This window comes from Balaenoptera musculus, chromosome 7 (assembly GCF_009873245.2).
Source record: "Balaenoptera musculus isolate JJ_BM4_2016_0621 chromosome 7, mBalMus1.pri.v3, whole genome shotgun sequence".
NCBI lineage: Eukaryota > Metazoa > Chordata > Mammalia > Artiodactyla > Balaenopteridae > Balaenoptera > Balaenoptera musculus.
In genome coordinates, this window is record NC_045791.1 from 51,123,447 (window position 1) to 51,150,974 (window position 27,528).

The 27,528-nt window shown below is 37.2% G+C and overlaps 1 protein-coding gene across 1 annotated transcript; it reads left to right on the plus strand.

Annotated features, from left to right (window-relative positions):
* The first annotated feature begins 8,005 nt into the window (after window positions 1–8,005).
* Window positions 8,006–27,177, plus strand: BBS5 (Bardet-Biedl syndrome 5). The gene is made up of 12 exons (XM_036857135.1): window positions 8,006–8,466; window positions 10,707–10,789; window positions 12,089–12,154; window positions 12,838–12,887; window positions 13,021–13,148; window positions 15,772–15,907; window positions 16,827–16,922; window positions 20,027–20,089; window positions 21,344–21,478; window positions 25,192–25,275; window positions 26,247–26,270; window positions 26,422–27,177. Exons 1-12 carry the CDS (start codon window positions 8,408–8,410, stop codon window positions 26,521–26,523), a joined length of 1,026 nt encoding a protein of 341 aa, XP_036713030.1. The 5' UTR covers window positions 8,006–8,407; the 3' UTR covers window positions 26,524–27,177.
* Window positions 27,178–27,528: the final 351 nt, after the last annotated feature.

The window sequence follows — 27,528 nt, forward strand, 5'->3', positions numbered from 1 at the left end:
ACAACCTACTGAATGGGAGAAAATATTTGCAAATGATATGACCAATAAGGGGTTAATATCCAAAATATATAAACAGCTCATACATCTCAACATCAAAAAACAAACAACCTGATTAAAAAATAGTCAGAAGACATAAATAGACATTTTTCCAAAGAGGAAATGCAGATGGCCAACAGGCACATGAAAAGATGCTCAACGTCACTAACCATCACGGAAATGCAAATCAAAACCACAATATCACTTCACACCTGTCAGGATGGCCATCATCAAAAAAGAACACAAATAACAAATGTTGGTGAGCATGTGGAGAAAAGGTAACCCTTGTACACTGTCGGTGAGAATGTACATTAGCGCAGCCACTGGAGAAAACAGTATGGAGGTTTCTCAAAAAACTAAATATAGAACTACCATATGACCCAGCAATTCCACTCCTGAGTATCTAACCAAAAAAACCCACAAAAACACTAATTTGAAAAGATACATTCGCCCCAATATTCATAGCAGCATTATTTACAATTGCCAAGATATGGAAGCAACCTGAGTGTCTGTCAACAGATGAATGGATAAAGATGATGTGGTAGAGACTTCCCTGGTGGTCCAGTGGTTAAGACTCCGTGCTCTCAATATAGGGGGACCAGGTTCGATCCCTGGTCCGGGGACTAGATCCCACATGTATACCACAACTAAGAGTTCCCATGCCACAACTAAAGATCCTGCACATGGCAATGAAGATCCTGCATGCCGCAACTAAGGCCCAGTGCAGCCAAATATGTATATATGATGTGGTATATATATATATATATACAATTGAATACTAGTCAGCCATAAAAAAGAATGAAATTTTGCCATGTACAGCAACATGGATAGACTTCATCAGACAAAGAAAGACAAACACTGTATGATATCACTTATATGCGGAATCTAAAAAATACAACAAACTAGTGAATACAACAAAAAAGAAGCAGACTCACAGATATAGAGAACAAACTAGTGGTTATCAGTGGGGAGAGCGAAGGGAGGAAGGGCAATATAGAGGTGGAGGATTAAGAGGTAAAAACTATTATGTATAAAATAAGCTACAAGGATATATTGTATAACATAGGGAATATAGCCAATATTTTATAATAACTATAAATGGAGTATAACCTTTAAAAATTGTGAATCACTATATTATACACCTGTAACTTATATATTGGGTTGGCCAAAAGGTTCTTTCGGTTTTTTCCGTAAGATGGCTCTAGTAGCACTTAGTTGTCTTTAACTTCATTTGAAACAATTTTGTTAGATTGTATGTGACAGCTGTCATATCAGCATGCATTTAAAAAAAGACATTGGGCTTCCCTGGTGGCGCAGTGGTTGAGAATCTGCCTGCCGATGCAGGGGATACGGGTTCGAGCCCTGGTCTGGGAAGATCCCACATGCCGCAGAGCAGCTAGGCCCATGAGCCACAATTACTGAGCCTGCGCGTCTGGAGCCTGTGCTCCGCAACAAGAGAAGCCGTGATAGTGAGAGGCCCGCGCATCGCGATGAAGAGTGGCCCCCACTTGCCGCAACTGGAGAAAGCCCCTGCACAGAAACGAAGACCCAGCACAGCCATAAATAAATACATAAATAAAAATAAAAAATAAAAAAATTTTAAAAGACATCAAAATTGATGAATTTTTGTGTAGACATTTTAGTATGGAAGATGGAGGGAAAAAAGCAACGTTTTCAGCATATTATGCTTTATTATTTCAAGAAAGGTAAAAACGCAACTGAAACGCAAAAAAAATTTTGTGCAGTGTATGAAGAAGGTGCTGCGACTGATCGAACATGTCAAAAGTGGTTTGCGAAGTTTCATGCTGGAGATTTCTTGCTGGATAATGCTCCACGGTCGGTAGACCAGTTGAAGTTGACAGCGATCAAATCGAGACATTAACTGAGAACAAGCAATGTTATACCACGCGGGAGATAGCCGATCTACTCAAAATATCCAAATCATGTGTTGAAAATCATTTGTACCAACTTGGTTATGTTAATCGCTTTGATGTTTGGGTTCCACATAAGTTAAGCAAAAATAAAAACCTTCTTGACCATATTTACGCATGAGATTCTCTACTTAAATGTAAAGAAAACGTTCTGTTTTTAAAACAAATTGTGATGGGCGATGAAAAGTGGACACTGTACAATAATGTGGAATAGAAGAAATCGTGGGGCAAACAAAATGAACCACCACCAACCACACCAAAGGCCGGTCTTCATCCAAAGAAGGTGAGGTTATGTATATGGTGAGATTGGAAGGGAGTCCTCTATTATGAGCTCCTTCCCGAAAACCGAATGATTAATTCCAACAAGTACTGCTCCCAATTAGACCAACTGAAAGCAGCACTCGACGAAAAGCGTCCAGAATTAGTCAACAGAAAACACATAATCATCCATCAGGGTAACGCAAGACCGCATGTTTCTTTGATGACCAGGCAAAAACTGTTACAGCTTGGCTGGGAAGTTCTGATTCATCCGCCATATTCACGAGACATTACACCTTCGGGTTTCCATTTATTTCAGTCTTTACAAAATTCTGTTAATGGAAAAAATTTCAATTCCCTGGAAGACTGTAAAAGGCACCTGGAAGAGTTCTTTGCTCAAAAAGATAAAAAGTTTTGGGAAGACAGAATTATGAAGTTGCCTGAAAAATGGCAGAAGGTAGTGGAACAAAATGGTGAATACGTTGTTCAATAAAATTCTTGGTGAAAATGAAAAATGTGTCTTTTATTTTTACTTAAAAACCAAAGGCGGGGCTTCCCTGGTGGCGCAGTGGTTGAGAATCTGCCTGCCGATGCAGGGGACACGGGTTCGAGCCCTGGTCTGGGAATATCCCACATGCTGCAGAGCAGCTGGGCCCGTGAGCCACAATTACTGAGCCTGCGCGTCTGGAGCCTGTGCTCCGCAACAAGAGAGGCCGCGATAGTGACAGGCCCACACACCGCGATGAAGAGTGGCCCCCGCTTGCCACAACTAGAGAAAGCCCTCGCACAGAAATGAAGACCCAACACAGCCATAAATAAATAAATAAATGAATAAAAATTAAAAAAAAAAAACAAAAACAAAGGCACTTTTTGGCCAACCCAATAATACTGTATATCAACTATACTTCAACAAAAAAAGTGGTGCTAGAACAACTGAATATTCATATAGAAAATAAAGGAATCTCATGAGGGACAAAAATGAACCTCTACCTTTCCTCATATCATACATTAAAATTAACCTGAAACAGATCATACACATAAATGAAAATCTAAAACTGTTAAGACTTCTAGAAGAAAACTGTTGTGATCTCGGGTTGAGAAAGATTTCTCAGTACACAGAAAATATTAAATAGAAAAGAAAAAATGATCAATTAAACTTAACATTAAGAACTAAACACTTCTGCTCTTTGGAAGAAAAAAATTAAGAAATGGAAAGGCAAGCCAGAGACTGAGAGAAGATATTCTCAATACACATATCTAACAGAGGACTTTGCTCTTACAAAATTCAACAATACGAAACCAAACAACCTGTTAAAAAATGTGAAATGACATAAACAGACAGTTTACAAAAGGATTTACAAATGTTCAATCAGCACACAAAAAGATGATTAATACCATTAGTCATCAGGGAAATACATGTTAAAACCACAATGAGGTACCACTACATATCCAATGGAATGGCAAAATTGAACAGATTGACAAATGATGGAGATACATTGTTGGTGGGAATGTAAAATGGTACAACTGTTATGGAAAACAGATGGCAGTTAAAATTACACCTACCATACGACCCAGTAATTCCACTCCTAGGAATTTACTCAAAAGAAATTAAAATCTATATCCACAAAGACTTATGCATGATTGCCATTGGCAACTTTATTAATGATAACTGGAAATGACCCAAATGTCCAACATGTGACACAAACTGCAGTATATCCATAGAATGCAAAATAAGACAGCAGTAAAAAGGAGCAAATTACTGATACATGTATCAATATGGATGAACCTCAAAACATTCTGCAAAATGAAAGAAGTCAGATACAGAGTACATATAGTATATAATTTTTTAAATAAATTTATTTTATTTATTTATTTTTGGCTGCATTGGGTCTTTGTTGCTGTGTGTGGGCTTTCTCTAGTTGCAGCGAGCAGGGGCTACTCTTTGTTGCGATGTGCAGGCTTCTCATTGCGGTGGTTTCTCTTGTTGCAGAGCACGGGCTCTAGGTGCGCAGGCTTCAGTAGTTGTGGCTTGTGGGCTCTAGAGCACAGGCTCAGTAGTTGTGGTGCACGGGCTTAGTTGCTCCGCGGCATGTGGGATCTTCTGGGACCAGGGCTCGAACCTGTGTCCCCTGCATTGGCAGGCGGATTCTTTTTTTTTTTTTTATAATTATTTTAAATTTATTTATTTATTTATTTATTTTTATTTTTAGCTGTGTTGGGTCTTCATTTCTGTGCAAGGGCTTCCTCCAGTTGCGGTGAGCAGGGGCCACTCTTCATTGCGGTGTGCGGGCCTCTCGCTATCACGGCCTCTCTTGTTGCGGAGCACAGGCTCCAGACGCGCAGGCTCAGTAGTTGTGGCTCATGGGCCCAGTTGCTCTGCGGCATGTGGGATCTTCCCAGACCAGGGCTCGAACCCGTATCCCCTGCATCGGCAGGCAGATTCTCAACCACTGTGCCACCAGGGAAGCCCTGGCAGGCGGATTCCTAACCACTGCGCCACCAGGGAAGCCCTATAGTATATAATTTATTACACCATTTATATAAAATCCTAGAACACACAAAATCAATTTACAATATGGCACTTTTTATGTTATACATATACATATATTTTACCACAACAAAAATAATGAAAAAAAAATCTGCAGTGACAGAAAGCAAACAAATGGTTTCTGGAACCTGAAGTTGACTGCAAAGGGGCATGAAAAATCTTTTTGGGGTGACGGAAATGTTCTGTAGCTTCATTATGGAAGTGGTTACATGGATATGTATACTTGTCATAATTCATCTAAAATGGGTATATTTTATTATATGTAAATCATACCTCAATAAAATTGATTTAAAAAGTAAAAACACATACACACACACAAAACTTTACTTACAAATGCAGGAGAAAAAAAATCTGGGAAACAAAGTATATGAAGGCCCAGTTAAAAGCACTGAAAAATAGTCATTTCAGTCTTTGTCTCAAAGGTCCTACTGTGATGTCAGGGTATTAATTTAGTGTTGCTGTAATAAATTATCACCATCTCAGATGTTTAAAACAATACAAACTTATTGTCTCACAGTGTTTTCTGTGGGTCAGGAGTCTGGGCTGAGTTCTTTGCTTACCTGGAATCAAGGTGTCTGCAGGGATGTGATCTCATCTGAGGTTTGGGGTCCCCTTCCAGGCTCATTCAGGTTCCTTAGCAGAATTGGTTCCTTGTGGTTGGATGACTGGAGTTATTGTTTTCTTGCTGGCTCTCAGCTCTTAAAGGCTGCCCTCAGTTCCTAGACATGTGGCTCTCTCATAACTTGGACACTATTTCATCAAAGCCAGCAAGAAAATCTCTTTTAAGGGCTCACCTGATAAGTTCAGGCCCACCAAGGATAGTCTCCCTTTTGACTAATTCAAAGGGCATTAATCTCATCTGCAAAACTCTTTCATCTTTGCCATACAACATAATCTAACCACAAGACTGATATCCTATTCATAGATTCTTCCACAGTCAAGGGAAGGGGATTACATAAGATATGTACACCATGGGTGGGAATCTTAGAGGCCACCTGGAATTCTGCCTATAGCCCTCAACAATTCATGCCTCTCCCAAAGGAAAAAAAACAAAACTGTGTACTCCATCCCAAGGTTCCCCTCTCATCACATTACAGCATCAGCTCAGAATCCAAGATCTCATCATCTAAATCATTTACATCTGAGCAAATGAGGCTCCTGGCTATAAGTCATTAAGTGCAGTTCCTCGAAGCACAATTCCCCTTAGTGACCAGTGAAACTAAAGAGACCAGTGCTCCCAACACTCCCATCATACAATGGTGGGCCTGGCATAGGAGAACAGTTAGAGACATTCCAGTTCAACAGGGGGGAAATGGAAGGTACAAATGAGCCACTGGCATATAACAATTCTGACATCCATCTGCGCAAATGTTGGATTTTTACTGCTTAAGGTTTAAGATCTGGGAATAATCTTCCGTGGTGCTCAGATCCTCTGAGTCATCCTTGCTTTTTCATGAAATGTAGCACATGTTTACAGGTGAGTAATTTTTTTTTCTTTTTTTTTTTTTTTTGGCCACACCTCGCCGCTTGCAGGATCTTTAGTTCCCCAACCAGGGATCAAACTCAGACCCTGGCAGTGAAAGCGTCAAGTCCTAACCACTGGACCACCAGGGAATTCCCAACAGGTGAGTAATTTTATCAGCCTGCTTCCCACCAGCAGAATTTTGCTGGGTCTAATAGCCTCTACTATTTGTTAGAGTAGCACACCACTCCTGATACCAATCTCTGTCTTAGTTTTCTATTGCAGCATATAACAAATGACCGCAGCTTAAAACTACAGACATTTATTATCTTCCTGTTTCTGTAGATCAGAAGTCCAAGCATGACTTACCTGGGTTTTCTGCTTAGGGTCACAACCAGGCTGCAATCCAGATATTTCCTGGGGCTAAGGCCTCATCAGAAGTTTTACTGGGGAAAGATCTGCTTCCAAGCTCATTCAGGTTGTTGGCAGATTTCAGCTCCTTGCACCTATAGGACGTGAGACCGCTGGCCCTAAAGGCGGTATCATAGCAGGTGGCTTCTTCAAGGCAAGCAGGAGAGTCTCTCTTGCTCCAGTCAGCTGAGATCCAGCCTTGTATAACATAGTATAAACATGGGAATGATATCCCGTCACTTTTACATCCCATCATCTTTGCTATATTTTATTAGCTGGATGAAAGTCACAGGTTCTGCTCACATCCAAGGGGATGGGATCATACAAGGGCATGACTCAATGGGGGCCACTTTAGTCTGTGTCCACCACACGTTCCTTTGTCTCCATTACCTTCGTCAACCTGAGAAAAACTCCTCATGCCTTTCATATGAATATACCCAGTATTTGGCACAAAGCCTGACACACCCGAGTGCCAGATAATTTAAAGTGATCAAACTTTTGCTCCCAGGACCCCTTTATACCCTTAAAAATATCATTGAGGATCTGAAAGAGCTTTGGTTTATATGGGTTATAGCTATTGATAGTTATTGAGAAGTTTAAAAATTCACTTAATTCATTTAAAAGTAAAAATAACCTCATTATATATTAACATATATTACATTTTTTAAATTATATTTTCAAAAAATTGTGAGAAGAGTAACATTATTTTACATTTTTGCAAATCTTTTTAACATCCAGCTTGATATTAAGACAGCTGTTTTCTCATATCTCTTTCACATTCAGTTTCACATCATGTGCCTTCTAAAAAACTCCTCTGTACACTCAAAGGGAGATTGAGAATTAAAAAGACAAATTGTGTTATACAAATACATTTGGACCTTGTGAGCGCCCTGCAAGGATCTTGAGGACCTCCTGGAGTCCCCTGACCACACTCGGAACCATTGATTTAGAGAACTGTCCTGAACTGAGGGAAGGACGGCACTTTGATACATTCGAAAAGTACTTACTGAATGCCTACTCCGTGCTCGCGTGGGTTCAAAGGGAACTCTGTCCTCAAGGTACGCACAGCAGAGCGAGAGAAGAAAGGTTAAGGACCGCTTTAGTTCACTTTTGAGCTGAGACTGAAGTGACAAAGGACGGGCCAGGTAGAGATCTGGAGAACCAGAGTTCCAGACAGAGAAAGGGGGCGCCCTCCAAAGGCGCTGAGCCCTGCCTGGTTGGAGAGCAAGCAGAAAGCGCGAGGACGGCATGAGGTGGACTGGGCCGGAGGAGGCAGGGCCAGACGAGGAATTTCGAGTTTTAAGTCTACATTTCTCTCTTTCTTTTTTCAGACCGCACCAAGCGGCTTGCGGGATCTTAGCTGGCCCACCAGGGATGGAACCGAGGCCACCAGTAGTGGAAGCGCGGAGTCCTAACCAGTGAACCGCCTGGGAAGTCCCTAAGTCTAAATTTCCTGACAGTGGGAGAGGAATGGAAGGGGGTGGGCGGGGAGGAACGGCTTAAGGAGGCGAGTCTGGAGGTGCGGAAGGTCACTCAGAAGTGAAGCAGCCGCTCCTGCGCCGGGGGCCAGCTCGGCTTCTCTGAGGCACGGAAACCTGCCTGGAGCCTCAAATCCGCTTAACTACACCACAGGGCCGGGAAAGCGCGCACATTACGTTGAGGAACTTTGGGTCTCGGCGCTCGCCGTAGACGTCGTGCCAGAGGCGGCCCGTTGTCTTGGAGCCGGCGAGACGCCGTTAGGCCTCCCCCGCCGCGGTCACCATGTCGGTGCTGGATGCGCTTTGGGAGGACCGGGATGTCCGCTTCGACGTGTCCTCGCAGTGAGTCGCCAAGATTCCCCAGTGGCCGGGAGCCTGTAGAGGGCGCCGCGCCGCGATTTCCCAACCCGCGGGCGGAGCCTAAGACCCTCGCGAGGGTGGGAGGAGGTTGGCGCCTGCTGTCCTCACCTCAGGAGACCCCAGACTGGCCGGGGCCCTGCGGCCCTTCCCAGGCGCCACAGCCGGAGCGCGTCTAGATTGTACGCAGTTTCGGTCCCTTACGATCCCCGGTCCCGTCTCGGCCCGGGGGACCTGTCGGAAGCTGAGCCCAAACACGGCAGGGACCACCTTGGGCTTGGGCGTCCAGTACACACCAGTGAGCTTGCGGTGCCAGTTTCGTAGGGTGAAAGGAACGTGGAGCAGGGACTCTGGAAACGAGGGTTCGGAAACTAGGTCTAGAATAAGGACACACATTGTGGGCCCTGAGAAAAATGACTTCACCGTTCTAAAGCTTGAGTCTCCGAGGGAAGTGAGAGTAAGCATTCTCCAAAATCCCTGACCATGCAGACTTTAATTCCGTGGTAAGCTTCATTTCTAGTTATTCATCTAAATCACCAACAGGAAGAAGGAACCCTCTTTTGGAGCCTCTCAAACAGAAGCCCTGTTTTTGGAAATTTTCATGTTTTAAAGAGAATAGTTAGAAACGTCCTGCCGGCAGTCCAGAAAAAAAGTGCCCATTGGGATAGCAAGTGTTGGAAAACAGTAAAGCTAAGGTTCTTGGGTTAATGGTTTGGAGCTTCTTAGCCAATTCGCATGATTCTTTATTATGAACAGAACTTTCTTTGGTGGAAAAAATGAAATATTAATTTCCCAGGCTTAGCTGTGGCTAGGTATGTAATACTAACATGGTCTTGGATCCTTTAAGGCGTTGTGAGGGAAGGGAATTTATAAAGTTATAAACAACGGTTACATATTGCACACATTCTTTGACTTTTCCTGTTATTCTTGGAGGGTTCTTAAGCAAAGATCCATTTCATGAACATTTTCAGTTTATTAAACATTTGTCAGATGCTTACTATGTACTGGTGACTGTGCTGATAGCTAAAGATACAAAAATAATAGGAAATGACACCCTTCCCCACCCCACCCCACCCCTGTTCTACTGCAGGAGGTAGATATAGACAACTAACTATAAAAAATGTGGTAAACACCGTCATGGAAAAAATGAACAAAAAGCTGGAGGACCATAGAAACAGAAAAGTTCATTCTTCCTAGGGAAGGCCTCAAAGAAAAAATAATATTTGAATTGAGCCCTGATGAATGGTCAGGGCCTTGCTAGGGTATACAGGAGGAGAGTATTCCAGAAAAAAGAAAAGGAAGAAAAGAAAAAAAAAAATTAGATGCAGAGTCTTAGAGGTATAAATCTCATTGGCTAGAAGCAGGGTCTGGCAGGTAGAGAAAGGAGGTGCAAATAGAAAGGTTGATTAGCCAGATTGTGAAATATTCAGTTGAGGATTTTGGACTTCATCTTCTAGGCAGTGGGGTAATATGGCTTTTAAACAGGGAAGTGTATGATCATGTCTGTATTTCCAGTAGGTAATTGAGTTGGCTTTATTGAGAATGTGTTAGAAGGCTCTACCACATATTCTGCTACATTTTTCTTTACTTTTCTTTTCTTTTTTTTTTTTTTTTGGCACTCTAGATTGCATTCTATCAGTCAGCAACCTATTCTTCATTCTTTATTTCCTTTTGTCTCCTTTATCTGATTGTTTAGCAAGTCCTAATGTTGCTTTGCTTTAATCTGTCCCTTCCATAACTGCATGACTCCTTTGCTCCACTCAGAAACCTCTGGGGCTTCTCCACTGTCCACAGGATAAAACCCATATCTATCTGACTGACATTCTAGGTTATCCATAATCTGGTTCCTTCTTACCTATCCTACTATACTTTTCACTACCTCTCAACATGTACCTTCTTCCCCAGCCAGGCCAGTCTTCCCACATTCTCTTATCATTTCTTATTTCTGGTCTTTAATCATAGATTCTCCTGTCTCTCTTTTATTTCTTCAAATCCTACCTCTCCTTTAGTTCTGACTTCTCTCCATGTCCCTGGTCACTCCAGGCCCCACTTGATCTCCAGGTTCTTTAAGTTCTTGAAAACCTTATTTTCAAATGCCTGAGCATTTGGTACTGTATTATTTATACTTTTGTCCGTTTTATATGCATATGTCTTTTCTCTCCCTCACTAGATGGTAAGCAGGTGTAGTTGTAGCTAAAAAATTAAAGCCTTTATATTTATTTTAGACAAATGAAAACAAGACCTGGAGAAGTCCTTATTGATTGTTTAGATTCAATTGAAGACACCAAAGGAAATAATGGGGATAGAGGTGAGTATATTTCTGATGTATTTTATATTTATGGTTTAAATTACAAATGTTATATTAGCTGGAGAATAAGATATGAAGCAGCATTATATGTCAATTATGGTTCCTGATGCCCCACCCCATACTATTGTAATAAGTCCTTCTGTAAATAAACCCCAGTTATCCTAATTTAAGTGAGCCATCTCTTTTCTGTTTGACCCTGACTGATAGATGCAGGTCTAGTCCTCTGTGATCTTGTGGGAACTTTACACTCTAGCCATGCTGGGTAACTTACTATTTGTCAAACATACCATGTAATGTTCCACAGTTTCTCTTGAGAACGCCTTCCTTTGTTTTTAGAACCTCCTATCCCATCTCACTCCAGCGTTCACACAGGCTTAGTTTCTCTGATTTTAGATATTCTAGGGGTTTTTTCAGGGAGGAAGGAGTATGACATGGCTATAGATTACTCATCAAAAGAATTCCATGGTTATAATTTGCTGAAGAAATGTGTTAAACAAAGTCAAGAGAGTTTTATTAGTTCAAGATATTTAAAAACTATCCTCATATGCTAATTGTATTACAAATTTCTAAGACACATCGTTTACCATGCACAGATTTACTTGACTTTTTTTTTTTTCTTGGAGCATCTATAGGGACTACTATTTCATACGACATACTTTGAGAAATGAAGTTTATCTAACTTGGTACATATTTCAGTGTAAGAACATCAGTTTGAGGCTAAGAATGAAAAGCATAAGCCTTAAACAGACTTCAGCCTAGACATGACTTCATATGAGGAAAAAGTTTGCTCACAGCAAAAAAACTGGGTACATGAGTATATGGCTCATTTAAATGAGAACTGCTAAGAGAGTGCTCAAATGGCAGGGATTCATATATATATGAGAGTTCTTTGAGAAGTGTGATTTCACTGAATGACTTAGTAATTATACTGTCCTGTATTCATGCTCAGTTGGACACATATAACCTACTGGGACCCCCAGAACAGCTTCTATTGAGAAAAAAAAAAACAGTACAGAGTTTTCTCCTCTGTCAGTTGAGTCAAACCAAGGTGTTGGCAGTGAATACCTGTATTTTTTCTGTAACTATCAGATTTTGTTTCTCTGGGATTCTGAATCACACATTGTATACCTTACCTAGAATGGATATGCGCAATAAGTATTTTCAATTAATAAATGTATGAAAAACATCTGTGGGTGTTGCTGTTGGTACTGGGCCAGAAGTTTCATGTCCATCTCATTCTATACTGCAAAAATGGGTCCTTACTTAAGGTAACTTATTTTTCTGTTTGTTTACTTTTAGGTAGACTCTTAGTAACAAATTTAAGAATTATCTGGCACTCTTTGGCATTACCCAGAGTCAATCTTTGTAAGTATCTTTGTTAGCATGAAAGAAAAAAAATAATTTGTCAAGTAAACTTGCACAATGGCTCTTGACACCAAAAAAAGCTATACTATGAAATATGTGAAAAACTTTAATTGATAAAACTTAAGAAATCCCAGACTAACCACAGACTGCATCATAATGCAAAAGGAATGTTTTTTTCGGTCTGTCCATTTTGTCTCTTGGACATATACAAGATTAGTGCTTTTACACTGAATGATTTTTGGTTTCATTTTTTACTTTACTTTGAAACTTGCTATAACCTGTTTCAAGTAATATCAAAGAAGGGAGATTAAATTCTAATAAAAGTACAACCTTTCATTGTGTTAAATTTTGTTTCATTTGTTTTTTAAAGGTATTGTAGATTTTCCAGCTAGACTTTTTCTCTTGATGTTGTGGTGCTAAGATTTTTAGTAAATAATACTGTATAGGTTTTAGAGAAGCAAACCTCCTTTTTCCCTATGTTGTGAATATTTTTGTTCAAAAGAGGCAGAATTAACTTTCTAGTCCTTTTAATTATTTAACTTAAATTTGTAGATATTTCATTAAAAATTGTTAATTGTATTTTTATATATATTTAATTTTTTAAACTTAAAAGTTATGTATATATAGTTTTTCCCTCAATTTATTGTATCATGGTCTTTAAATTCTTTGCTTTTAAATTTTAGCTATTGGTTACAACTGCATATTGAATATTACAACAAGGACTGCTAATTCTGTAAGTCTGAAAAATCTTATTGATATATATATATAGTAAAGAAACAGTAGATATTTGAGGTTGATGTTTGTTTTCTCTATAAATGAGAAATTGCTCTTAAAATCTGAAGTTTTAAATAAATTTGTCTTTACAGAAATTACGAGGCCAAACTGAAGCTCTTTATATACTAACAAAATGTAACAATACTCGTTTTGAGTTTATATTTACAAATTTGGTTCCTGGAAGTCCTAGACTTTTTACTTCTGTGATTGCAGTACACAGGTATGGTAATACTTTATAGATTATTGAATTTTAAGGTAATTCTATGATATAAAGGTTTAGAGGGAAAAATTTCAACATGTGGTGCTGTCTTCCTCCAAGGTCTATTGTAAACATCCTGAAGATACATAGAACATGTTGCATTACCATTTAATAAACACTTTGAAGGTATTTATAAAACACATAAAACTGCTGAAGAGTCTATTCAATTAGCTACCAAGGTAGTTAAAAATGAAATAGAGAATTTGTTCAATGTAGATAACCAAGTTGAACAATTCAGTTAAGGAATTAAGGTTATTTTTCTAACAATAGAAGGCATGATTGGGTAATTTCTCTAAAGAGTTTTGTTGTTTTGTGGTTGTTTTGATTTTTTGTTTTCTTAATTATTCTCTTTTTACTACCCCAGCTCTTTTTTTTTTTTTTTAACCAGCCCTAAGTACTATGATTTTTTTAAAAGTTTGGCTAAGATGACAGGCCAAAAAAAAAAAAAAAAAAACTACACACACAAAAATTTATACACACAGATATATATAGTATGTATATATACCATTGTTTTAATTTGAATTTCTTTTATTACTAGTGATGTTGAAAGTTTTCGTATTCGTTGGCTATGTATAGTTTTCTGTTGTAAATTTCTTAATTTTACTCCTATCTGTCATGTATGTTGCAAATTTATTTCTTTCCTAGTTGTTATTTTATTTTTTAATTTTGTTGATGATTTTTTAATCTATATAATTGTTTGCTTTTCTTGGAGATATAACTCACATAACATAAAATTTACCATTTTTAAGTTTACAGTTTGGTAGTGTTAGTATATTCACCACTACTCAATTCCAGAATATTTCCATCACTCCAAAAAGAAACCCCCATAGTAGTCACTTCCCATTCCCTCATCCCCGTGGTCCCCTGGCAACCACTGATTTACTTTCTGTCTCTGGATTTGCCTATTCTGAGCATTTCATATAAATGAAATCATACAATATAGTGGCATTTTATGTCTGACTTCTTTCACTTAGGTAATGTTTTCAAGCATGCTACATGTTGTAGCATATATCAGTACGTCATTCCTTTTTATAGCTGAATAAGATTCCATTGTATAGATACATGTTTTGTTTATCCACTCATCAGCTGATAGACATTTGGGTTGTTTCCACTTCTTAGCTTTTAGGAATAATGCTGCTGTGAGCATTCGTGTACAAGTTTTTGTGTGAAAACATATTTTTTTAAGCTCTCTTAGGCATATACCTAATTCTTATCTTTTTATTTCCGTTTACTTAGAGAAGTAATATGAAATGGAGTATGAAGGGAACAGGGAAGCTACTTATCTTTAATAGTATAAAAATGTTATGTGTTCCCTCCAAAACAATTTATAACATGAATAGTTTCCATTTTTTCCACTGGTAAATATTGATGATTACCACCCTAAAGGAAATTAAGATTTATAGTCAAATGCTCGAATCCTGCTCTTTCATAATTTATATATTAGAAGATTAATTAATGTAAAAATCAGAAGTTTAACAATACATATTATAATTTATATAAATGATTTCTAAAGTTATTCAGGCAAAGCAAACCCTTTAGTTTTATTAAAAGGGTAAATTAGCCTGTATTTTTGTGGAGTTAAAATTAGAATTAACCAAAAGTTAATCAGAATTTTCTTCTGTTTTTAGTATTTATCAATAGGGAGACATGGAAAGAAAACAAAGTTATAGGAATTTTATTACATACATACACACACACAGATACATACACTGTCCTAGGGTACCTTTTGGAGTTGGTACAGATTCATTCTAATTTTCTGTATAAAGGTAGATGTGAGCATAATGTTTTCAGGTTTCAGTGAGAAAAGTAATTGCAGTCTTATTTAAATCAAAAGAATAATGGTGCCTTTAACTAAAACAGAGAAATGAAGGGAAGCTTTTTGATAGAAAAATTAATTTCCATGTCTGTTTTTGCAAGCATTGTTCTTCAGCTTAAAGAAAAAAAATCTGCTTCCTCTCATTTGTGCCATACTATATACATTGCCTTAAAAATTAGACATCTAGGGACTTCCCTGGTGGTGCAGTGGTTAAGAATCTGCCTGCCAATGCAGGGGACACAGGTTTGATCCCTGGTCTGGGAAGATCCCACATGCCACGGAGCAACTAAGCCCGTGCACTACAACTACTGAGCCTGCGCTCTAGGGCCCGTGAGCCACAACTACTGAGCCACATGCCATAACTACTGAAGCCCACGCGCCTAGAGCCCGTGCTCTGCAACAAGAGAAGCCACCGCAATGAGAAGCACGCGCACTGCAACGAAGAGTAGCACCCACTCACCTCAACTTAGAGAAAGCCCGCGTGCAGCAACAAAGACCCAACACAGCCAAAAATAGATTAAATAAAATAAATTTTAAAAAAATTAGACATCGAAAATATAGGTACTGAGATAAAATGTGTAAATACTACACTGAAATGACAAATACAGTACAAAAGACTATAATCACCAAAACTTATTGAGAAGAAAAAATTTTTGATGTACCTTAGTAACTATTTGAGTATATAACTGTGTATTTTTGTAAATAAGTAAACATAATCTAAGAAAATCACATTTTCAGTTTGGATTAGTCTTTTGTTCTTTTTTATAGAGCATATGAAACTTCTAAAATGTATCGTGATTTTAAATTGAGAAGTGCGCTAATTCAAAATAAGCAACTAAGATTACTACCACGAGAACATGTGTATGATAAAATCAATGGAGTATGGAATTTATCCAGTGATCAGGTACCATGCAAAGAACTAATGAACCTTTTGGGGCAGTGCTTTCTTTGGTAATCATTTTTCCATTTATGATTGGGTTTGTATATTTATTTAACTGTTAAAATAAGCATTAGAGCTCTTAATTAATTAACATAGCTCTTGATATACATAATATTCTGATTTTCATATTTGTATGGTTTTATGCTCTTTTTATCAACATTTGTTATGTGTAGACTTAGAGCTGGAATGGGCCTTGAAGGTCATCTAGTCCAGTCTCTATTCACTTACAGATGAAAAACTCAGGCCTTAAAGAATTAAGTGACCTCCACATCTATTCTGTCCCACAGCCACGTTCTTCCCCCATACCACACTACCCTCCACATCATGATAACTTAGGCTGATTGAGGAGAGTCATAGGGTGGACAGTCACGGAATCCTTTTAATCCAGTCTTTATGGAATTAAACATATAACTCATTTGGTGACTCCTACATCCATGATTGTAACTTTTCATTTCCTCTTGAAATTATGACCAGAGGAAACATATAAGCGACTAATAGTTGGAATAAGAAACAAATAAATTTCTAGAGAATAATTTGTCTCTTACTAAGAATAGTTTCCAGCCTTTGTGGGTGTTACAACCTAGATTCGACTGATAACCAGTGTGGTAAAACTGTAGCATTTGATTGAAGAGCTCTTGCTAAACATGGAATCATAAGCTTAAATTGTAAATAAACTTTGCGCACTTGAAAAGTTCTAGTTTTAAACTATGATAAATATTCTATAGGATATTGACAGCTCCCCATCTGAATAACTACTCCTCATAATACTCAATTCTGGTATTTTATGCTGCTGTGAGAATCGGAATTATTCTCGTGTTTAGAAAATAAAGAGTAAGTATTCAGACATGATTGTTGATGCCTCTCTCATCACTCTCTTTTACAGGGAAATTTAGGAACCTTTTTTATTACCAATGTGAGAATCGTGTGGCATGCAAATATGAATGACAGTTTTAACGTCAGTATACCATATCTGCAAATTGTAAGTGCATGCATTTTGATGACCTTATTTTAATGTAGAATAAATAATTTCTGTTCAACAGTTAATAGGACTTTTGGGATTAGATGAGTTTTCTCTCTCCCTAGTGGCAACAGTTTAGCTGAGAGCATACTTTTTAAATGTTGATAATCAGAAAAGACCCTATTGTACTTCCATTCAAGGGAAACGGCGCCATTATCAACTTGCTATTAAGAGAGAAATATACTGGATTCTAAAAATTTTAATAGTTGTCATACAGATTAAGGTGATTTTTCTTAGATTTTATTCAAAGGGCTTTTAGCTACTAAAGTTTTCCATAACCTTTCCAGGAGGCAAGTATATAGTGGTCCTTTGGCATGGCTTCAGCTGACTGCCCCACACACTTTATGGCTGTCTTGCTACTTTCTGTTCAAACCCTTTTAAAGCCAGAGCGAATTCATTAATTCTGTGAATGAACAGTTTTTACTGTATTCAGATACAGCATGTATATAAGCTGGATTCATACTACAAGTTCAGTGAAAGGAATCAAGATGGTTTTTAGTCATAATGGTTTTAGCTTAAATTAAAGCTGTTAAAATTTAGAATAAGAACTAATTACACCTGAGACCAGTTTGTTTTGGGGGTAGATGAAGGTGGTTCTTTTTACTCTGCTGCTGCTTTCATGGTAAGTATGTGATTCAGTGAAACAAATAGTAAACTCCAATAAACTGAAGAATTTCATCCTATATATTAAAAAAAAACCCTACTTATTGGACCCTAGTGCAAATTAGATGGAACATAAAAATAATTAATGAGAATCCTGTGAGGTTATCCTATGATAATCACCCTTATTATAGAATATAAGTAGTCTTAAGACTAAATAGTTTCATTAATAAATATTTATTGAGTATTAGATACAATGTATGTGATATCTGGAAAATGTCATTTTTTAAAGAGACCTCTTAACCTATGAGAAAGATGATTCTTTGCAAAATATTCCCAAGTCTATCTTCTGCTAAATTGTTTGATTCCTGAGTTACTTTAAAATATTTGACCATTCATTTGCCAAATACTGAGCACCTACTCTGTGCTCAGTGATGAAACTCATGAACCAGTACGCAGTTTCTGCCTTTAAGCAGCTTTCCGTCTGGTGGAGGAAAGCAACACATTAAACAGAAAATCATAGGATCTGATAGGAAAAAAATTATTTCTGGCCATCTAAAGAAATACGAGAATTTATAAGCATAGCTGGAAATATGTGACAGAGTCTACATAGGTATTTGATAAGTTGATATTTGTACTGTTTGTTGCTGTTTTATATTGCATTTACATATCAATGTCTATTATGCTGAATAATTACTGAGTAGTAAACAACCTTGTGATTTCTGTTCTTCAAGTAGGATACTTTCCGTTATTTAAGAATACCATTGCCAAATACGGATTCTGGAATGAATTCAGCCTGGCCCAAACAACTTGCAATCCGATATCATCACAATCTGTCACTGGGGCAGTCATGTTCTAACTTCAGCTCTGGGCCTCAGCCATTGTCCTGACTCCCTTCCTATAGATGTATATTTATATATGTATCTTCTTGCCAGTTTCCATCTTACCAGCCTGTGTCATCCACAGTTACCTGGTTAGAGTACCTATTCACAAGCAGGATGCCAGGGTTCTGTAGTTCTTAACCAGGACTGTGCGTACCCCTGGCAGGGTGTGAAGTAGTCTAGATGGAAGCCCAGGTTTTCATAACAGTTACCATTTAGGCTGTCTGTCGTCTGTCTGTGTCTCTCTTCCTCTCTTTTTCTCAACTTCCAATGCCCACCTGTCCGGAAGTATGATACACCATCACCTACCACAGATTATTATCCTTCTTGGACTTTTGGTCTGCTGGTTATAATGTTAGATCCTCCATGGTTCTCTCTAACCCTGCCAGCAAGTACGTTTTGTTTCACTTTCTACAGGTCCTGCATGTCATGCTTCTACCCCTCTACCCTTCTCCCAGGCCACTGGTGTCACTGCTCATCCACTAGCCAAGCTTCACCCTCATGTCACACTTACCAGTTGAGTTAATTATATTTGACCTATCTTAGCCTTCTTTGATGCCCAGTGATGAATGCCCATACTTTTTTTTTTCAATAAATGCAGTGGAGGTTCTTTCAGAATTTAGTCATTTATTGTGTAAGAAACAGAAGGCACATGCAACATTTTTTTTTAACATCTTTATTGGAGTATAATTGCTTTACATTGTTGTGTTAGTTTCTGCTGTATAACAAAGTGAATCAGCTCTGCGTACACATATATCCCCATATCCCCTCCCTTTTGCGTCTCCCTCCCACCCTCCCTATCCCACCCCTCTGGGTGGACACAGAGCACCGAGCTGATCTCCCTGTGCTATGTGGTTGCTTCCCACTAGCTATTTTACAGTTGGTAGTGTATATATGTCCATGCCACTCTCTCACTTTGCCCCAGCTTACCCTTCCCGCTCCCTTTGTCCTCAAGTCCATTCTCTACGTCTGTGTCTTTATTCCTGTCCTGCCCTTAGGTTCTTCAGAACCTTTTTTTTTTTTTTTTAGATTCCATATATATATGTTAGCATATGGTATTTGTTTTTCTCTTTCTGACTTACTTCACTCTATGACAGATTCTAGGTCCATCCACCTCACTACAAATAACTCAATTTCATTTCTTTTTACGGCTGAGTAATATTCCATTGTATATAGGCACATGGGACTTTTAAAAACTAACCCAGCCTTAGGAGTCACAAAAGACACTGGCTCTCCATAACTAAAGGATTGCTGGGCTTTGGTTTAAAATATTCAGAAAAGTTGTGGACTCCCTGAAGCAGGGGACATTTAAGTCAGAATTTTGTACATATTTCAGAGATGTCATCTTTGTGTTGCCTTACAAATTTGCCACCTATTTCCAGTATGAAAATTTTCATTTACTTGATCTCTATAGGAGTGTAAGCAAAAAGGAAAGAGGAAGAGTTCTGTTCTTCGGACTATGAACAGTAGTTACAAAAAAAAAAAAAATGTAGTTACTGTGTAAAAGTTGAAAAATGTGTTAAAGTGTCACTACTATCAGATAATAAAAACGAGCATTTTTTTTCTTTTTCATTTTATATCTAGCGGTCAATAAAGATTAGAGATTCAAAATTTGGTTTAGCTCTTGTCATAGAAAGCTCCCAGCAGGTAAGATACTTTATATTTTTATTAATCTTTAATATATTTAAAAAACTATGTGACAGTCTATATTTTTAGTTTTATTTTTATAGTAACCAGTTTATATCCAAGAAGAGTATTAGCTGTAACATGAGATTATATGAAGAGTTTGAGTTTGAAGTCATATAGTAATTGTCCCCATGGGAAGAATCCTACTTATATTTCTCTTTTGGGCAGACATATTAATTATGATTACAGTCATGACATTATTTCAATCTTTACACAACCCTATGATACAGTTACTATTTTTTCCCCATTTTATATTCAAGGAAACTGAGACTTGGAGAAGTTAGAAACCTTGCCCATGGTCTAATAACAGTAAGTGATAGGGCTAGGTTTTGATTCCAGGTCTGACTGATTCACAAGACTGTCTTTGAGCAACACAGGTATATACAGATAAACACACCCTATTTGAGATTTTATACCATCAAACTCAGATTATACTGTATCAAATTATAAACTGCTATGCCCCGTTGTGGCTGGTTTTTGCATTTATTTGTTTTTATAAATTTTTTTTTAAAAGATTTTTCTCTTCTAAATTCTAAATTTAAATACGAATGTCTACTCACTCCTTTGCCCAGCATCATACAGCTAGTTGTATGATGTAAACCATACATCATATGTAGTGTTGTAAAACCAGGATTTGAACACAAAAGTGTATGCTCTCAACCATCACCATACGGGTACTTAATTTTTTAACACTTCTTCTCCAACAAACTGTCATGGGCAAGTTTCTTTCCTAATTCTTCAAGGAGATAGCCTCAGGTATGCCATTCCCTTTTTTATTTTAATATATAGTCTATTCCTTTTAAATGTCTAGCTCAGGAAAATCTCATTTCCCTTGACCTTCACAATCTATGGCGTATTTTTTTTAATCTTGAAATATTAGCTTTGATACTTACAGATTAAATTATGTGATATCTGGATATATTTCAAAATAATCCTGAGTGGGTGAGGGGAGGAGATTTAGGGGATGGGGAGGTTACATATGGAACAGAGTTGGCCATATGTTGTTACTTGTTGAAGCTGGTTGATGGCTACATGGACATTTATTGTACTCTTCTATTTTTGTATATGCTGGAAGTTTTCATAATAAAAAATTTAATTTTAAAAAATCAGCCTACATATTGTGCTCTGAAATAAGGACAGTTAGAGCTGTAGTTTATCATATACTGTAAATACTGTTCCTCAGGCTTTTCATTTTTTCATTATTTTCTCTTATAGAGCGGAGGATATGTTCTTGGCTTTAAAATAGATCCTGTGGAAAAACTACAAGAATCAGTTAAGGAAATTAATTCACTTCACAAAGTCTATTCTGCCAGTCCTATATTTGGAGTGGACTATGAGATGGAAGAAAAGGTAATTTGTTCAGTGTGTGATATACAGAGTTTGCTCAATTGCCTTTACACAATCTATAAAATTCAGATATACACACATTGTGTACAATTTAATTTTAAGCTATGTTTAAAATGAGGAATATACAGGCTCTGCTCAGTGAGTATGGCCAATGCTAATTTGTGCCTACCACCTGTTTTCTCCCTGCCTGCTTCACCATTCATTCCTGCCCATCTAGGTAGCAGCCTGTCCAAGATGTCCCCATATGCAAGGCTCTTCTGATGTAGAGACTTGAATCTCTCACTCTGACAGCTTTATTTTTATTTTACTTCAGCCAGCCATTAGCATTTGGTTAAACCTTACAGGCCTCACAGACACCATTCTCTTCCCCCTATGACCCACAATATAGCAACTCCAGGAGGCTGCTCCATTAATTTGGCCTGTGTCTGTTCCTATTCATCGGATCCTCTTCCATGTCAGTTGTGAAAAATTTTGAATATCATGCCCACATGTCTGCTCTTTGCCTTCCTCACGACTTCTGGTTTCTGCACCAATCCCGCTCTCCAGGTACATCAGCTGTCTTTTGGCTTTACTCTTCAGCCTCTGCAGCTGGGCCCCTTGTCATCTGGTGTTTCACTGTTGTCCTCACCAGCCACTCCATTAGAGACTCCTCGCCGTCTGCTCTGACAGTGGTACCCTTGCCAGAGGCGCTCTGTCACACGTTCCCTTGCTGTCTGTTCTTGTGCTGGGGCCCTCACCGTGCGCTCTATTGCTGGTGTCCCTGCCACCCACTCTTTCATCAGTGTCCCTGCCGATACTCAGCATGTTGAGCCATATCACATAGCGCATAGATTATCTGTCTCTCCTCCTGCTCTTGGACTGCAGCAGGTGACCAGGAAGATCAAGAAGTAGGACTGGACAGCTGAGTACAAATTCATACCCTCTGACTTCAACCTCGCTGTGCTCCATATACTTAATTTGTTTGTCTCCCTGTCAAATTCCATATACCTTTCCCCTTCCAGCTGAAACTTGTCTCTGGATTGTTGACACCATATTGTACATACACTCTAAGTATTTCATCTCCTTAACCATCATTTTCTGCTTTCTTCCCAACCTGCACTTCTTTCAGCATTCTCCCTTTCACTCTACCTTCTCTGTATATTTTCCTCAGTAATATCACCTCCTCCTCCAGTTTCTTCAAGTTGTACTTCTGTAGATGACTCCCAAATCTTTCTGATCTTGGCATACTCTCTAAGCTTACCAGGGTTCCAAATATTTCTTGAATATTTTCACATAGATGAGCATTCCAAATAACATGAATTGAATTTCTCATTTAAAAGTTTATCATAGTAATTTAATTAATAATTTTCCAAGTCAGTACGATACACTAGGACATGGTTGAGTATCTCAAACTTGGTATTCCTAAAATCTTGTCATTATTCTCAAAAGCAGTATCTTGCTGATTTATCTATTTATTTATTCACTACTTATTTATTTTTAACATTGTCAAAGTCAGATGTGCTCAAAACTCTGGGGTTTTCCTTTTTTATTTTTCCCATTATCTTACTTTACACATTCAGTCAGTTGTACCAGTCTCTCCCCTGTTCCTATCCCTTTCTTTCCATTCAAACTGCAGTTTCCTTTGCTACTTTTGCTTGTAGAATAATGTTGTAGAACAAGCATGGTCCTTGGAACCTGACAAACCTGACTTCAATCCCAATTTCACCATTTATTTGTGATCCTAGGCAAATTTGAGCTTCAGTTTTCACATTATGAAATGAAGGTAATCTCTCTTACAAAGTTGTTGATCATGTCTGTAAAGTGGCTGGAACATGGGGAACAATATGTTAGCTCTCCTACCCATTCTGTCTCTACCTTTCATTTCTCTTCTTTTCCCCTTCTTTGGCCCTCAGTACATAATAATAACCAGGCATAGTAGCTTGCTTTGTCACCACACATAAGTCCTTACTCCAAAGCCACTTCTTCAGGGAGGTCTTTGGACTATCCATCTAAAACACCAACCCCTGTCACTTTTTTATCCCTTATTCTGCTTGTTTGTTTGCTCACTTGCTTGCTTGCTTTACTTTCGGTAACACTAATCAGTCTCCTTCACTATAAATAATCTCCATGAAGTCAGGGATTTTTGTCTATTTTCTTTAATCATTATATCTCCAGCAATCAAAACTAGCACATAATAGGCTCTTAGTGAATATTCATAGCTGTTGAATGGCTATGTTGAATGCCTACTCTTTGCTGTTCACTGCTCTAAGAACTTTATATGCCTCATCTCGTTTAATCCTCCTAAAAACACTGTGAAGTGTATCATCATCATTATTATTAGCCCTATCTCACAGTTAAGGAGACTGAGGCTTAGATAGGTTAATTTACTTGTACGCAGTCACACAGCTCTGAACATGGTTGAAACACCAGCTGTCCTCGGACTAGGGGATCAGGTCACCTCTTGTCAGCAGTACACTTCTACCATCAACTTTACCCCACCAATTACCTATAAATAGTCCACATTCTCTGAGCTGGTATTAAAAAATTTCAGTAAACTTCAGTCTACCTTTCCCACCTTATCTGCACAGCCACAGTGTCTGGTTCTGTAGGCTGTGCACTGCCCAGCTCTAGGGAACATTGTTCACATAGACTCCAGTGTGAGTGATACTCCTTGGCATTGTTCAGTACAATATTCTGTGTAGCTCCTTCTGTCTCGTGGGACTCTCATATTTTGGCCATATTGGATTATTCATCTTCTTCGGCCATATCCTGTGGTTTCTCACCTTTGCTGTTACTGATCCCCTCTGTCAGGAATACCCTTTCCACTAATCCCACCTATGAAAATCATCCTCATCCTAAAAGCCCTAGATCACATGCCAGCCTTTTCTTCATGAAAGTTTCTGGCATGCACAAGCCACAAGTTGTGCTGTCTCCAAACTCCTCTATTATAATAGATATTGCATTTGTTATAGCTATTTTTTGTAGGTTGAACTATATGATATTAATATTTGACCATTTTTTACTAAAATGGCAATTTCATACAGTTCAACCTGATATTTAGTTATTTATAATTGTGTTTTATCCTTCATTCCCACTAGATTACACACCTTTTGTGGTAAGGGCAGAGACTTTAAACCTTTGGTAGTACCAGCATGGTACCTCATACACTAAAGATATTCAAATATTTGAAAAATGAATTAATAGATATCAGTACTATATTTATTCTGCTTTACATTTAGAATATTCCATACAAATCTTAGTTCTTCTTTTTCACAAATTTCTTTTTTCACAAATTCTATTTAATGACTATTTTGAGGAAAATTTAAAACTTGCTATTATACAAAAGTTAGTTTTTGTTAAACTATCAGATAGTTTTTAACTATCAGAAAATCAGATAAAATCCAATGAGAGTTTTTTTCTTTATGGATATTTCTAAGTATCATATTAAGTTTGTCATTTTAAATCTTTTGATGATATTGACTTCAGATTTAAAAGCTTGGGTTTAACTGACTCATTTCATTATTCATGTTAGTTTTAATAGAATATAAATTATATAGTGATTTTTGTAAGACTTGAGTGGTTGGTAACTGTGATATCCTTTTACAGGTATTTACAATTCTCACAGCACATTTTACTAAAATTATTTATTTGATTAATATTGTCTCTGATACATTTTAACATCTGATTTAACTGATTTTCTTTTTCTTTTTCTTTTTTTAACATCTACTGATTTTCAGCCACAGTCCCTTGAAGCTCTGACAGTTGAACAAATTCAAGATGATGTAGAAATAGACTCGGATGATCACACAGATGCTTTTGTGGTGAGCATCACAAAGAAGAGCTACTAAATTTCTTGTGATTTTTTTTTTAATCTGAGTCATGTTTAATTAAATAATGGTTTAAGTGTGTAAAATATCATGGAACTTGAGACTTTTTAGAATGTCTTAAACATGAGTTGGAGAGTAGTTTTTTTTGCAGGTTAGGGATGTTTTTGTGTGTGTGAAAATACTTTTAAATTACCAAACTGGGAAATAGTTTGAGAACATACTTATTCAGAGGATTTCAGATATGTGAAAAGTTTTTTCATACTTTAAGATAACAGAATATATTAAATATAGTTAATTTAATTAATTTAAAGTCTATATACTTTCCATAAGCAACCTTTATGAGATGGACCTCCCTCCTTTCAGTTTATAGGTATATCATCTTAAATTGGATTTCTATTTGAACAGTAAACTTTCTTGTTTCCAAATTTGTATTATTTAATTAATAGCCAAAATAATAATAATGCTTTCTATGTACTGTGGTCTATGAATCTGACTAGACTATCTCTCTGGGAATGAAAGTTTTTAAGCAAAGTGTGAAATAAGTATAAGATAGTTAATAATAAACTACTACTGCCTCAGTGTATGCATTTGCTGACACATTGAAGCACTGATCGCTTTGTTTTGTTTTGCCAGCATCTTCTAAACCAAAAGTAGGGGTGAAATTTTATAGCTGCTTAGTCATTCTTTTATCTCCTTTCAAGTTAACAATGCTAATTATACACCAATTACAAAGCACATTTTTAGCGCTTAAAGCATAACTCTTGAAGACATAAATAATGATTGACAGAAGAAGTGAATTCTGCTACTAGCATTGTAAAGATAGGTGAGAAAACCATTAGACACACAGTAACAGAATATAAAATACAGTTAGTTACAGAATTGTTCTGTAAATTAATTACCTGTTCCTTGGCCTATTAACCTATTATACATCAAGTATGTGAAATATAATTTTCCTTGTCTTATAGGCTTATTTTGCTGATGGCAATAAGGTAAGGATATTTTACCTATAGTATATGAAAAAAATTTTCTATATTCCAGTATTTAGTATTCACAAACTTATGTGAGACCTATTTTTTGTTTTTCTTCCTCTTCCTTGCCCACCTTCTCTATTCCCATATGATCCTCTTATCTCCCAAAAAGCAACAAGATCGTGAACCTGTGTTTTCAGAAGAACTGGGGCTTGCAATAGAGAAATTGAAGGATGGATTCACCCTACAGGGACTTTGGGAAGTAATGAGTTGATCGTGATTTGAGCTGGGTTTCTATTTAAAGATATCTCAAGATTAAAGATACTAGTCGCCTGCTATAAGGCATGGCATAGTTTTTACATTTACAGAAAAAGCTTTTCAGAGAGTTTTTTAATGATTAAGGAAAAACTCATTTGTCGAAGATTTTATTGCCAGTCTTCTAAAAATTATATTTGAAATTGTAATCAAAATGTATCTGGTTTGTTGTAAATATGTTTATTTTGTAACTAATACTTGTAAATTATTAGTCTGTGGATATTAAAAGACTGTATCATGTTGAGTTTAATAAAGAATTTATGCAGCACCATTAAATGCTTTGAAAGTATTATCTAAAAGCATAAGACTATTCTTATGGAGTAATCAAAATGCTGCTTTTTTAATTATAAAAATCTGGTTTAAATATATTTATCACATAGCTCCAAAAGTAAGCCAACTCTCATATAAATTATAAACCTTAAGCTTGTCATTTTTAGGTAACCATTTATGTAAAAACTAAAAATTTTAGCTAACTTTGGAGGATATCAACCCCTATGTAAAGTTTTGGGCACTATTTTGGAAATAATTTCAATATCATTTTGGCAAGAATACATTTATTTTCTAAGGAAATAGTTTTAAATAGTTTGTAAATAAATAGTTTATTTGTTGACTTGCTCTTTGTTTGCATTCATTGAAACTTCTTTGAAGTTTTCAAAAATATGATATTATTTTCTGATTTCTTGGTCAGGTAAGATTTGGTGACCTCTCTTGCGTAAGTGTTTTTTGCCACTGCTTCAGTATAAAGAAACTTTGTAAGGAACTTTTGTCAAAACATTAAAATTAGCCCTCTTCTTCTAGAGTGAAAAAAGTGAGTGTGTAAAATCATTTAGAATAAGATGCCAACTGTATGTACAACCGTAGATACATAGTACAATCAAGGGCTAACCTGAGTTTAATAAAGATCAATGAACAAAAGCTATAAATTGGTTTCTTCATTTAAATAGGAAAGGATTTTTACATTTTT